Here is a 15,131-nt window from a genome sequence, read left to right as displayed (position 1 = left end):
TCAACGTGTTGGTGGCGGAGTTCCAAACCATTTCTGCCAATGACGTTGTACCTTGTGAAGGTTCTCGTACTCTCATTATTATTTTTATATTTTTCGAACAACTGAAAAAGAGAGATGATCTTATTTACACATACACCGCACAAGTGCGTAAATTTTAGCAGCGAGAAAGAATTTAACATGCGAAACTTCCGTCCGTTATTATTCAAGACTAGCAGAATACCCGTTCTTAATAGAGGAGAATACGTTTCATTTTGGACATAAACGGCACCGAACTGTCACCAATGAACTTAGGGATCCCAAAAACCTATGAATTCTACGATAGTATCGATCATTTTCAATTAGCTTTACATGTCATCCTTCCTCTCTAGGAGTACTAATGGGGACTGAATTTCGATCTAAACGGCATCGCAAGTGTCACTGTTCATCTGAGTGACCCTGAAAACTATGGATTCGACACTAATATGAACATCGGTCACTTTTGATCATTTTATATATCTCCCCTCCCCCTTCCTTCAATTTACAGTGTTCAATTGGATTTAAGCTGCATCGGAAGCGTCACTGTTCATCTCACCAATCGCGAAATCCATGCATTCGACACTAATATCGGTCATTTTCAATATATACCCCCTTCCTTCCTCCAAGTGGCACCTTCAAAGTGAAATGATAAAAACAATCCCAGGCTTGAACCTCATCTATGTTGAAAATTTTATCTAAATCGGTCTGGTGGTTCAAGAGTTGTTAAGTTACAAATATAGTCACTTTTATCTTATAGATAATTTGTCGCACTAGAAAACGTATTTGTTTACATACAAAATTTTGTACATAAAGTTTATATAAAACTCTATATTAGAATATTAAATAATAGTAATTATATGTTTTAGTGCATGACTATTAGTGAAATTTGCCTACTTCTCCCTCTTTTAAGAAGCAATTTGGTTAAAATTAATAAAATTCTAACAGATCAAAGAGCACATTAGTTTCATTCAAGAGCCCTAGTTATTGCAACAGAAACGCTTCATGATGGTAGACATGTATGTTACTGTACAAGTTTTGTAATTGATGTACAACCACGAATAAACGACTTAAAAGCACATAAAGAAAATGAGTGCAGACTATTAATTTTCAAGAATAATTATGTAACGCTTTTATTTTCGAATGCTTCTTTTTTAAATATTCGCAATATTGAAATTTCTCAACTTACATTTTCCACGCGTTCGAAAAAAACGGTCCCATTACTAATAAAATTAACCTATAACAAAGATTTTTGTTATTTTCCCAATTTTTCCGGAAAATAACCGGAAAAACGGTTTTTTACGAACAGGTTCAGAATTTCCGGATATTTTACAACGCTATACAAGACAGTCTTAAAGTTCCTCAAAATAAAATAAAACCAGATAAGAATGTTCCAAGAGCATTGCCAGAACGAACTTTAAAAAAATTTTTTATTATCTTCTATGTATTTTATTATTATACTCATTAAACAATTCTTGTAATATATCTATCCATTTAAAATTTCCTTGAATATTCAATTTTTTCCACATGTTTTGTTTAAGAGTACTCTTAAAACGTTCTACAATATGTTGTTTTACCAAGACATGCTCAAATGGAGGGCTGAAAATTGAAAAATTCATAAAATATCATCTCTCTATGACTTACGGTTCCCGAGATATGGCTCATTAAATCTCCCAAAATCGGAACTTTTTTGGCCAATATCTCGGGAACGGTCAGAGTGACGCGAAAAATTCCATCACTTCTTTGAGATAGTTTTTGATTCTCTATCGAATGGAAGGCTCAAAATTTTAAAAATCGCAAATAAGAGACAGACAGACACACACACACACACACACATATATATATATATATAGCTATATCTATCTATCTATCTATATATATCTATATCTATATCTATATATATATATATATATATATATATATATATATATACAAACATTTAGTGTGGAACTTTTTAATTCATTGAAAATAAAACAAAACAATGAAAATCCAGTTTTGGAAATAATATATTATAAAAATGTAAAATTACACGATTATATTTTTAAAATTGGAAGTCACATTATGCATTAATCAAATAGCATCAAAGAACACCACACACACACACATACACACACGCACCAAACACATTATGCTTACAATATAATTCACTATTCAAGTATTAAATATGCGTCATACATCACTGTCTTCATACAGTATATAACACATATTCACAGAGAGAGACATGAGATATTTATATAAAGTTCCTTCAAATGAAACACTGATCGATCTGATTTTAATACTTTGATTATTTTGAAGGGTGAGGGTACAGGGTGCGGTTATAAATAGTATAAACGAATAAGGTTATCCAAGGCCTTCAATCATGTTTCCACATTAGAACAAAGCAAATCACTTCAAGAAGTTATCTTCTTACATTCTTACATGCATGTTTGTTCTCCCATTTTAATGTTGTCAGAATCAAAATTGTGGCAAATAACTGTGAAAATTGTTATTGTTGAACATCTGCATTATAAAGTGTGATAATAACAAGACACTTCATAATTTGTACCGTTTATCTAACATTATTACGGTCATTAAATTTAAGAGACTCAAGTGCGGAACTCATGTAGCCAGAATGGAAGAAAATAGGAATGCTTTTAAAATTATAACCGAACACCCGATCGAGAAAAAAAATCATTAGGAAGATAAGCGCAGATGGAAGAAAAATATTAAGATGGATTTCACAGATATAGGAATACAAAGTAGAAACTGGATCCAGTTGGCTAATAATAGATATCAATGTGACATTTAACCTCCAGGTTTCATAGGCCATGGAGTTACTGTTAGTTGAAGTGTAGTATTTGTGACATATTTTCCAGCTTTAGTAAGATTTCCCACTTCTACACTGGGAGAAGCATTCCTAGTTAGAACGTCTTTGAATCATTTTAGTCTAACTTGAAACTCATCTGTCAATTTCAATTAGACAACCTACATAGACCATATTGAAACATTATCATGCTTTATAAAACAAATATTTAACAAGTCTGTTTTCATTTTAATTTTGTCCAACATTGAGAAAGGGTAAATAAACATAGATGCAAGAAAGAGAACTTACATCTTACAGATATGTTGTCTAACGTGAGTACAATTTAAGGTATTCAGAGTTATTTTTATTTATTTTAAGCAATGATTTGTTTTCGTCTAATCTGAAAACAATTTCGGGTACTGGGAGAGATTTTCTTAAAAGTAAATCACTCAACTGAAACAAACAGAGCAAGCTCCGAAAAATGGATGGACAAATATAAGGCATTCTAGGAAACTTACGTCTAGTTATTTAAAAAAAAAACCTACAAAACTAGTATGTTGTTACATATAATTTACAGACGAACCTATTGAATCAAATGGGATATAAAAAGAGAAGTAGTGTCCCACTAATCCAAGGATATTCGAAAACAGATAGGAGTACGACTGAAGTAACAAAAACACATAGGAGTATTACTGAATAATGAAATGAAATCTGTGAGTTTTATGTCCCACGATTATGCCGGTTAGGCTAAAGGAGACGGTGATGATGAGTAATAAGTGAAATGCTGGAATGAAGAAAGTGGGTGGAAACGAGAGAACCCCGAGGAAATCCACGCACACGATGTTTGTCCACCACAAAGTTCACTTGGAGGAGTATGACTGAAGTAATAAACCTCACAGAGTATGACTGCAGTAACGAAAACACATAGGAAACTTAGACATAGACCGAAGTAACGAAAATAAATAGGAGTACGACTGAAGTAGCGAAAACGCATAGGAGTATGACTGAAGTAACTAAAACTCAGAGTATGACTGAAGTAACGAAAATGTAGGAGTATGACTGAAGTAATGAAAACACATAGGAGTAAGACTGAAGTAACGAAAACACATAGGAGTATGACTGAACTAACGAAAACACATAGGAGTATGACTGAACTAACAAAAACACATGGGAGTTTGCGCTCTACATGTATATGATATTAGAGCAATAAAGCAGGCATCTTTTCGCTTCTTTTTTTTTTTTGTATATTTCTACAGGCAACTCATTCCTTTCGAGAAGAGGATTCAAAAGGAATCAGTACTGATTGGAGGTCTTAGAACACTGTCAACTGGATGAAGGGAAATTTTCGTCTGATTGATAACAAAAATGGTAAGAAAGGTGCACTTTAAACATTCACAAATAAAAGAGATGCCCCTCGAAAGGACAAGAGCGGAAAAATTAGTTACTAACGATAGTGCTGTCCGTTTCAATGATAGACTGGGAGGAAATACCAGTGCCAATTGCCACTAGTGACTATATCATCTTCCCCTAGCTCGATTGCGTTAGGAACAGAAGTAAAATGGCGAAGAATGAAATCACAAACAGTCCTGTCACTGACACAACACTCAGTCCATTCTGGCGGTGCATCTATAAAGTCAACTTCGATTCTTACCCCAATTCCATATTTTCCAGACCTAAAAGTGAGTGATTTCTTCCTCTATAAGAACTTTAAGCGTCCATTCAAAATACACCACTTTGACACCACGGATGATGATATTTCTGAATGTAATGTTTCTTAGACGAATGACCATTGGCAGAAATGGCAACCATGAAAAGAAAAACTAATTCCATCATGGTGTAATAGTTGCCCAAAGTATTTTCCTTCAGGACAATGGAAAACTTTACCGTAAACTATGAAAAAGGTGGTAGTTTGAGTGCGTGTGAACAGAATCGGTACATGATATGCAATAAACCTCTACTGCAGACTCAAAAACGATATCTCATCTGAAGGAACCTTATAAAATATAATGTACTAGATGGATAGTCATTATGGAACATGATTACTACCCGTATGACTGTCTCCAAACATAATTACTAATTTTGTATCGTCCATGAATAATATTTGTCCTTGTATTTAAGATCTTCTAAAACATCCACTTCAACTCTGTTCTTATTAACACAACACAATTTTTCAAGTAGATCCCGGCGTAAGCCACAGTCACTAAGATTCTCTTTGAGAAAAGCTGTAGAGCCTCCAACAGATGGCTCCTCAGGTGAGAAGTGAGAAAAGGCACGAGTAGTGTCCACATTGGCGAAAGTAGCTGTAAACGTGTCCAAAGACTGTTGAAGTAAACAACAGAGGTTCTGTATAGTATGTGGAAGAACAGGACCCAGTATTTCAATCGAATGAAAATCTTTGTCTTCCATTCGAACAAGATTCTGTCGAACCTGAAAAGAAGTACATTTTAATTAGTACACAAAAGCAAGATTATTAATGAATTATTTACATAGGGAACACTTGTATTATTAAAAGTATAAATAAATTAGTTTTTCACATAGTCGCTGAAAGGAACGTAAATATCAGATCGGTGAATTAAGAAATGACGATGATACGACCGGTTTCAGAGTTCTCTCGATAGGAAATAATAAATTAATTACTGTACGTTTTGGATTCTTTCTAAGTTCGAGTTAGTAACGATAAATGCATCACAAATGCACCATTATTCTGCAACACACAGAAAAACGAAGTATTATTGAAACTGTTAAAGCGTTATAATACAACAAAACGTGGAGAAATTGTAAGATATGTGTACATATAAAATAACATATGGATGATCATAATCCTAATCGTGTAGGCAATACATAAGAATTATTTTCTGCAATACATGAGAATTATTATTCTAAAAGCTGGCAACCTATGCATTTCAGATCAATAATTTTTACTAAAACAGTACCAGTATGACGTGCCACTATATCAATAATAATGGTTTTATGCCCACGCAGATAATAATATCTGATATATTATAAATAATGGTATATTCGGGAAAGGATTTCTAATCATTCCAGCAGGTCGATGCGTCACGAACAACGTGTCAGCGATGTGCTACTTAAAACTGAATCCATACCGAAGCGCGGTTTTCCAAATTTCCAAATACTGAAGAAAAATACAAGAACAGGTAAAGGATTTTGGACTGGAGTAGGCGTACCTTTCAGCACCGCGGCTATATGAAACATGGACTACAGTTCAAGATGGAATTCGGATCATGGCTAAGCGTTCAGATTTCAAGGCCCTCTTACCGGAAATCGAATCCGGGCTCCGTGCACCACGAGACCGCGCGCTATTCACTAGACCAGAAGGGGGAGCAACACGAAAATGAAAAGAAAATAGTAAAAGAATACAAAGACAGATGTAATGAAAATGAAATGAAATGAAATGCAAGTCAGTAGCGAAGTTAAAAGGATATAGTTAAATGAGAGTCTTACAACTGAGTTAAAATTTAGACACAATACCTACTTATCTTGAAATTTTACAACAATGATGATATGGTTGGACAAGTGGCCAACGGTTTGAGCTTCTAGTTTGAGTGCTACACGAGACAAGTTCAGAACAATATATTTTTCAGTTTTACGTCCGACAGTTATGCTGGCTAGACTAAAGGAGACGGTGATGATGAGAAATGAATGAAATGGTGGAATGAAAAAAGTAGAAGAAAACGGGAGAACCCTGAGAAAACCAACGCACACAGTGTTTGTCCACCACAAAGTCCACTTGACGCGAGCTGGGATCCCCACGCACCAGAGATGAACACTCTACCATTGAGCCACTGCAGCCCCCAAAGTGACAAGTGTGTAGGCAGAATTCAGTACAAATCAGTAAAAGAATACCGCAAGAAACAAGAAAATCCTATATGGATTGATAAGAGGTTCACATTGAAATTCTGGCAGTGATTTCCCTGACTTGTTCTGAATTTCCATGACTAAGTATGCAAATTTTTGCCTCACTCATGATAGCAGGGCCAGATTAGGAAGGGGGGTAGGGGTGCTATAGCTCCGGGCATACAGGTGGACTGGGACCTTCACTCTGATCAAAATCTCAACTGGCTATCTACAATCATCATCCTAAATAAAATATGACCAAAAATATAAAAAACATATTCCCTTAACTTTCCTACTGTACTTGCACAGAAATGTGTTAGGCGAAGTCAGCAGGGGCCATATATTTTTTCTAGCCCAGGGCCTCCAGGTGGATTAATCCAGCCCTACGTAATGCCGCGAACATAGTTAATCCAGCCCTGCGTACATTATCATTTATGGGCAGGTTTAGAATTATTTTTCTTTACACAGCTCTCCATTAACCCCATTTTCGTCCAACACTTCCCTTTTTATTTTTGAAATACACCTTAAAACTTAATTTCTTATTGTAAATGCTTATTGTGATTCCAACTTCCTGTGCTTGGAATACAATAAAATATTAATACCAAATGATAACTATACACTTAAATTTTCTTAATACCTCGGCATTCTGAAAATATTCATAAACATAAATAGGTAAATATATAGCATCATGTGGTTTATCTCTTTGATTATCTGCAACCAACAAACTTAACTTATTTTCTTCTGTAGCATTTGAACTTTTTATTTAATTTTTCTTGTTCTTTTAAAGTTTGAAGTCTTTAACACCTTTCGGTACTTTTCATGCTTCTTCATTTCTAAAGATGTTTTTTTTTTCTTCTTCTTCTTTTGGGTCCTTTTCTTATATTCTTTTTGAATCTGTTTTCATTCTTAAGACGGTAGACTACTAAATATTTTTCAAAAGCTAACAATTTTTCTTTTGCCAGTTTTTCGTAAGTGAAAGGAGATAATGAAATGTGACTTACGTTAGTAATAGATAGTGTTATTCTACACTCGAAAATACGAATCGGAAGAATTTTCAGTGTTGCCATCCATAGAAATTTACAGTGACCAGAATTTGAATTACCCAAAAATCTAGGTTATGGTAGCGACTGGACGGCAATAAACTCAACGGCAATTGATGACTTATCATACTGTCTGTGTTTCTTGTTAATTACTTTTTAAATAATTTTTGTATTTTAATGTGGCAAATTGTGGATGCGTTAAAATATTAAATAATATTTTTGATAAAGTGGATACTTTCAAATATTTAGGATCGATATTAACAGACGAAAATCATATTCACGAAGAAATTAAATGTCGGCTGAAAGCATGGAATTCGTGTTACTATTCGGTTCAAAATCTCTTGTCGTCGCGAATTCTGTCGAGGAATTTGAAGCTTAAATATATATATAAAACGATAATCATGCCTGTTGTTCTGTATGGTTGCGAAACATGGTCGCTTACTCTGAGGGAAGAACATAGACTGAAAGTATTTGAGAACAAGATCCTGAGAAGAATATTCGGATCCAGGAGGAACGGGAATGAGGAATGGCGGAAACTTCATAACGAGGAACTACATAATTTATACGGTTTATCCAACATTGTTAAGGTCGTCAAGTCTAGGAGGCTTAGGTGGGCAGGTCATGTAGCTGGAATGGAAGAAAGTAGAAACGCTTTCAAAGTCTTGATAGGAAGACCCATCGGAAAACGACCATTAGGAAGACCTAGGCGCAGATGGGAGGACAATATTAAGATGAATCTCGCAGAGATAGGAATACAAAGTAGAAACTGGATCCAATTAGCTAAGGATAGAAGTCAGTGGAGAGCTTTTGTGAACGCGGCATTGAACCTCCGGGTTCCATAAGCCATAGAGTCAGTCAGTTAGTTAGTTAGTTATTTGTATTTTAATTCTACTGTTTATTAAAAATTATTTATTTTGTACTCTTTATTACAAAATAAATACAAATATTATTTAAAAAGTAATCAACAAGGAACACAGACAGCATGGTAAGTCATCAGTCGCCGTTGAGTTCATTTTTCTAGTCGCTGTCATAACCTAGATTTTTGGGTAATTCAAATTCTGGTCACACTGTAATTTCTATAAATGGCAACACTGAAAATCCTTCCCATTCGTATTTTCGCGTCTGGAATAACATTATCTATTATTGAAGTAAGTTACATTTCATTATATCTTTTCATTTACGAAAATCTCGCAGAAGAAAAATTGTTACCTTTTAAAAAATATTTAATAGTCTGCCCCCTTAAGGCCATTCTTCATATCTTCTGTGAGGAACTAAAAAAAAATTCCAAGGCTCTTCTATGAAATCTAATAGATTTTCATCACAACTTTCGGCATATCTTGAAGCATTTCCCTGATTTTTCCTTACTCATATTAATTTCCCTGACTTTCGCGGTTAATGTGAGCCCTGCATAAGAAGCATATCACACAACGAAGACGACACAAAACGAATTGAGGACACAAACAGCAAAGATTACATGAAGAAGGAATGGAAGAAGCATTCAGAGAAATTATTAAAAAGAAATTCTACAGAACAAAGCGGCATAATCAACTATGGATATCTGTTTCATTGAAGTAGAGGTAGCATTAACTGTAACAAAAAATAAAAGTAAAAATGAAAGCTGGCAAAGCTCCCTCTACACTATTTTAGCCTTCATTATATCTTTCTTAGAGTCCGACACTGCTTTGTCTACTGCAATGGAACAACGAAAAATAAATAAATAAATAAATAGGATATGTGGTTTTGTACAGTAAATTCAAATTCACTACAGACTCTAGCAGGGAACTTCGGGCCGAAAAACTATTAGTGTGATATCTATATAAATGTAATGAAATCTTTGTTTTACGTTCCATGGTTATAAAGGCTAAAGAAGACAGCGATGATGGGGAAAGTATGGAATAGCAGAATAAATAAAGCGGGAGGGAACGGGAGAACCTTGAGAAAACCTACGCACACGGTGTTTGCCACCACAAAAGGATCGAACCAGGGATCTCACGCACTAAAGGTGAACGCTTTACCACTGAGCCACCGCGGCGCCCAGTGATATCTATAAAGCGATACTCTCAACTAATCCTTTATCAGGGAAAAGATAGGAAAAAATAGCAATTTTCAAGACAACTGACAGACTATCAACAATCTTCAGAGACGAAAATTAAAAACTGGTATTGAAAATGGACTCCCGGAGCAGCTGTCATTAAAATCTTCGGAAAAAGAAGAAGATAAATTCTAATTAACGAGGTAATTTTCAATCCTAAAGGAAGATGAAAAATAGATTAGGCATTATTCGTCTTGGAACATCTTGACGCTTTTCCCTCATAGCGCTAGAGGAACAACAAGAAAATAGTCCGAATCTTAACTGTAGGTTAGAAGTGTATAACATTTTTAGCTTATAAAATGTTGTATCTCAAGTATTCATATTGGATCATAGATGGATCAATCCAACTCTTCCTAAATCAGGGTGTCTACTAAAATTCCACAATGAAATTTCGTGACTTTTTCGTGACCTTCTCTTCACCAAATCATAAAATTTCCTAACATTTTCAAGAGCAAATTTGGGTGCGAATTAGGCCGAATTTTCATCCATGCGATAGAAACGTACTTTGCTTGCGATTTGGTAGCGTCTAAAGCCGACCATATACATTTTTGGTGGTGAATTGTGACGTTTTATAGAACGAAATTTCCCAATCTGTACTTACATTTGTACAGTTCAAAAAAAAATCGTGACCCAAAAGCTAAATTTCGTGACCTTTTCGTGACTTTCGTGACCGATAGACACCCTGTAAATAAAAAAAAATGTATCTGAAGTCTCTGTATTTGTACTACCGAGGTTCATAGTTGATTCATGGCAACAAATCTACTGCTAATGATGGAAAATGACGAGTTGGAGACTGTTCCTGCTTATTGACAAATTATTAATGTTGTTTCCTTCTGTCCTTATCGTATACATAAATCAAGTGTCAGTGTCACGGTACACCACATAAAGGAGATTCGTTTGTGTGGTGTGATATTTTTTCAATTTATATTCAAACCAATAATTGTAGCAGATTTCTAACATTTCTGGTTTTCAGTAGCGAAATTAGAGAAAATGAAATAAACTATTTAAACGTTCAATTGGTTGTGGGAAACCATTTCTCACTATATATATATATTTTTTTTTTCTCCATAGCGATCACCATTAACACCGATTTTTGTCATTTCAGGGTTTATGAAATAAAATGAAAGCTTTAAGTTTTTCGTCCCACGGTTATGCCGGCTAAGTTAAAGGAGACGGTGATGATGAGAAATGGTGGAATGAAGAAAGTGGAAGGAAACGGGAGTATCCCGAGAAAACCCACGGACACGATGTGGTCCACCATAAACTTACTTGATTGGGGGATCGAACCAGGAACTCATGCGCCAGAGACAAACGAAAAAAAATAAGTTATGCAATGGAACACAAGCTAGTTTAGCATTTTTTCAGAAATAATTATTTTACATATCACGAAAATCCTTTGTTTTTTCCTAAAACACTGGCGTAGATTATACTATGTTACTGGATATGCATTGAGAAAAGGCAACTGAAGGTACCCTATAAACATTGAATGGATACTTAGTACCAACTCTAATCAACGAAAATTCCGATCTTATTACCTAATACAACCATATAATATATCATTATAACTTTGTGTGTCATATCACAGAAAACATTAAATATAATAACCTGTATACGTACTCTTTTATTTACTGAATCTATTTAAGATACCATTAACTATATTGTTTCGGTATTCCTGACACCTTCCTCAGCACATCGGAAAAAGCATTGGCAATCTATCTCACTTCTCAGAATTTATTCTTGTATTACTTTTTACATATGAAAACGTAAATCTCTTTGCACTAAAATACTCTTCTTCTAAAATCATTTATTGCTGTGAAAAACTTACGCATAGGACTTTCCTGAACACTTCTGTAATCCTGTGCTAGTTTATAAAAGCTTGTGAAGATGCTATGATCAGGCAAAGAAAATAGTGCAAAAGTAAATTCTGTGAAGTGTAATGGACTGCCAGTGAATTTCCTGACCTATGAAGGAAGGTGTCAAGGAACGAAGAAACAGTACTGTTAATTGTATACTAAATATTAGCACAATACCCATTCTTCGCACGGGGAGAATACGTTTCATTTTGGGCATAAAGAGCTGAATTTAATTTAAACTGCATCGGAAGTGTCACTGTTCGTCTCAGTGACTCCGAAAACTATGGATTCAACACTAATATTGTTCATTTTCTATCATTTTAAAATATTTCTTCGTCCCCCTCCCCTATGTGGCACCGTCAAAGTGAAATGATAAAAACCATCCCGGGTTCGATCCTCATCTATGTTCAAAACTTGATCGAGATTGGTCGGGTGGTTCAAGAGTTATGACGTCACAAACATAATCACTTTCATTTTAATTTATATACAGGATGAGCATAACGTCTTGCCCTGATTACAAAAATTTATTACAGAAGAACCGTTTGACATAATATGTAAATACTAGTCAGTTACATAGTATTACAAGTTTTTTTTTAAAGACCACTTACGTTACTTATGTTACTGATGGGCGATTTGCTTTTGTGATACCACAGTACGCATTGCGCTTTCTCCTGCTTCGATGCCATCTCTCCAACTAAACCGCGCGCGTCAAGTAACGTACTGCGTCACTCTTGGGTAGCACTAGTGCCATCTATTGGTCTTTAAAAAACTTGTAATACTAACCTATGTAACGGACCAGAATTTACATTATTCTGTCCAACGGTTATTCCGTAATAAATTTTTATAATCAGGGCAGGACTTTATGCTCACGGTGTAGATTACACGAAGTAAATAAAAGAATACGTATACGAATTATTATAAATATGCGTCTATTGATATTCTTAGAATAATTACATTAAGTACAGTTTACCTTTAAAGCTTGCAGTGTGGCTCCTTTGAAGGCAACAGGTGCTAATAACGTGGGCGGCACTCCAGCCAAAGGACCAACAGTAGAAATGGCACTTTTGCAATTCATCAGAAAATTAAACAGAGCCTGAGCTTCAACGCCTTCCACATACACCAGAGACTCTGGTCGCTTGTCCACTTCTTGTTCACGACCCTTATCACTTTCAAGAGTTAAGGAAATAAAATATCCAACAAAAATACAGCATTTCAATAACATAACGGAATAAAAAAATATTAATATACAGGGTGTCTCAAAAACACTCCGTGATTTCAATTGATGATAAAATTAAATTTTTTTGCAATGTTTGTAAATAAGGTGTCAGAAAATGCATTCGCTTAAAATATTTTTGTTCCTCAGGTTCAAACATTCATTTCTGGTTCCGCTATAGGGCACTAAATTCAAGATGGCACTCGCCAAATAGCAACGCAGCTGGCGTGTTTTGGAATTTCACTCGACAAAGAGCGTTCAGACGCAAATTTGATGTAAAACCACCTTCGAACAAGTCACTTTTGAAGTGGTAGAACGGATTTTGTAGAAGAAAGGTGCATCTGTGAAAGCGAAAAGAGCATTCCGGCCAACCACCAGTTCCGCAACAAGTTGTTGATCGCGTGAGAGAAACCTTTGTGCGGAGCTCCAAGAAATCTGTGAGCACAGCTAGCCAAGAACTACAAATCCAAGGTTAGAAGGTGATATACAAACGCTTGCACTTTCTTCCGCGTAAACTGCAATTAGTGCAGAATTTGGAAATGAAAATGAAATCTTTGAGTTTTACGTCCCACGGTTATGCCGGTTGGGCTAAAGGAGACGGTGATGATGAGTAATGAATGAAATGGTGGAATGAAGAAAGTGGGAGGAAACGGGAGAACCCCGAGAAAACCCACGCACGCGGTGTTTGTCCACCACAAAATTCACTTGGCGGGGAGTGCAGAATTTGAAACCTAAAGACCATCCAAAGCGACTGCAGTTCTGTTCGGGATCTCCAGTAATTATTCGAAAATGATGATAGCCTGATGTTTAAGATCATTTTCAGTGATGAAGCAAGCTTCCACCTGTATGGAGAGGTCAACAGACACAATGTGTGAATATGGGGATCGGAGAATCCCCATGCCACGCTGGAGATGAAACGTGATACACTCAAGAGTGTGTAGAGTGAGCTTGATTATCGAATAGACGTTTGTCCACGTAACACGTGGGGCCCAAATCCAATGTCTGTAATGAACATATACCACAAACAAAAAATCAACTCAAAATTCCAAAAGGTTTTCATTTTATACCCAATTAAAATCATGGGGTGTTTTTATGAACACGCTGTATTACAATCTTTTAAGTGTCTAGTAAAGAACTGCTCACACATGGTGTCAGTTGGAAGAAAATTCACTTGAATACTCAACAGAATTTCAGAATAGTACCACACAAATTACTTCAGCAGACAATTTGGATTCTCGAATGATTATAGATATGCACAATTATAATCACAGACTGCAACAAGAAATGCTTTACTAATTAAAAATCCAACTTCTAACGTCCTGTTTTCATATCAAAACGATTTTACTACTTCCAAGTGGTAAGAAGTTGTTTCCTGGTAACATATGCTACAAAGACTAAGAACATGCGAATCTCCAAATTTACGATAAAAGTAACTAAATCCCTGAGTAATAAAACCAGGAACCACACATTCACTTCGCTGTAGAAGATTCTACCACAACGGAGCCTGGTCTCGATCTCTTCTTACCAGATATTGAGTGTAGTAAGGTGTTAGACCTATCCTATCGTTCCAAAGAGAAAAACGGATAAAGTATTTATTTTTCCTTAAGCACCGAATACAATAGTGATCACGAGTACTAATCAACTATAATTATAATGCTATTTTAATTAAAAAAAAAAAGGATCTTTTAGAAGTCAAATTTAGTCATGCATTGTGTTCAAATTAAGAAATTACAACACACTTAATAAATAGAATTAATAGGCCATAGTAGGAAAGTGATTAGTTAACCACTGCACATAACTTGTCAAATCCCTCTCACAAGATGCAGTAACACGCTTTAAAATCTGAGACATGTTTCTTTCCAAACGCATGCTAAGTCTGTTCAACATTATTTTTCCAAATTGTATTAAATAAGGGACTAAACTCAGAACATACAAGATTCATTTTGCTTACGCTGAGTACTACTGATCTTATGATCCAATATATAAATACAATCAGACCTCTTAACTCCACTATAATGTCACTGTGTTTTAGCAGGATAAGTTCTGTTTAGATTTTAACCATGAAAAACTGAAAGAGAGCACCACTCATTACTAGACTAACACTATACTATACTTCTCACTCAACAAAACTATCTTCAACCAGCAAAACTATCTATATTTACTCCCTTCGAAAATGAATGAAATGAGATCTTTAATGTCCCACAATTATGTCCTTTAAGCTAAAGGAGACAAATTTACTAATAAAAGTGAATGATCAAATAAGAACTGGTGAGACTATGAATAC

General features: G+C 35.2%; 1 protein-coding gene across 2 annotated transcripts in view; it reads right to left on the bottom strand.

Annotated features, from left to right (window-relative positions):
- Positions 1-2,000: 2,000 nt before the first annotated feature.
- Positions 2,001-15,131, bottom strand: part of hd (humpty dumpty) — a 64,322-nt gene continuing 51,191 nt past the window's right edge. For both annotated transcript variants that reach the window (XM_081760541.1, XM_081760542.1), the window contains exons 8-9: positions 12,605-12,800; positions 2,001-5,221 (exon numbers count right to left, since the gene is read on the bottom strand). In XM_081760541.1, the coding sequence (XP_081616667.1) occupies positions 4,868-5,221; positions 12,605-12,800 (550 nt within the window). In that variant the 3' untranslated portion in view covers positions 2,001-4,867. The remainder of the gene's footprint in view (positions 5,222-12,604; positions 12,801-15,131) is intronic.

This window comes from Thermobia domestica, chromosome 5 (genome assembly GCF_964235325.1).
Source record: "Thermobia domestica chromosome 5, izTheDome1.hap1.1, whole genome shotgun sequence".
In the NCBI taxonomy this organism is placed as follows: Eukaryota; Metazoa; Arthropoda; class Insecta; order Zygentoma; family Lepismatidae; genus Thermobia; species Thermobia domestica.
The sequence above is the reverse complement of the archived record's forward strand: the minus strand, read 5'-3'. Positions and strand labels throughout refer to the sequence as shown.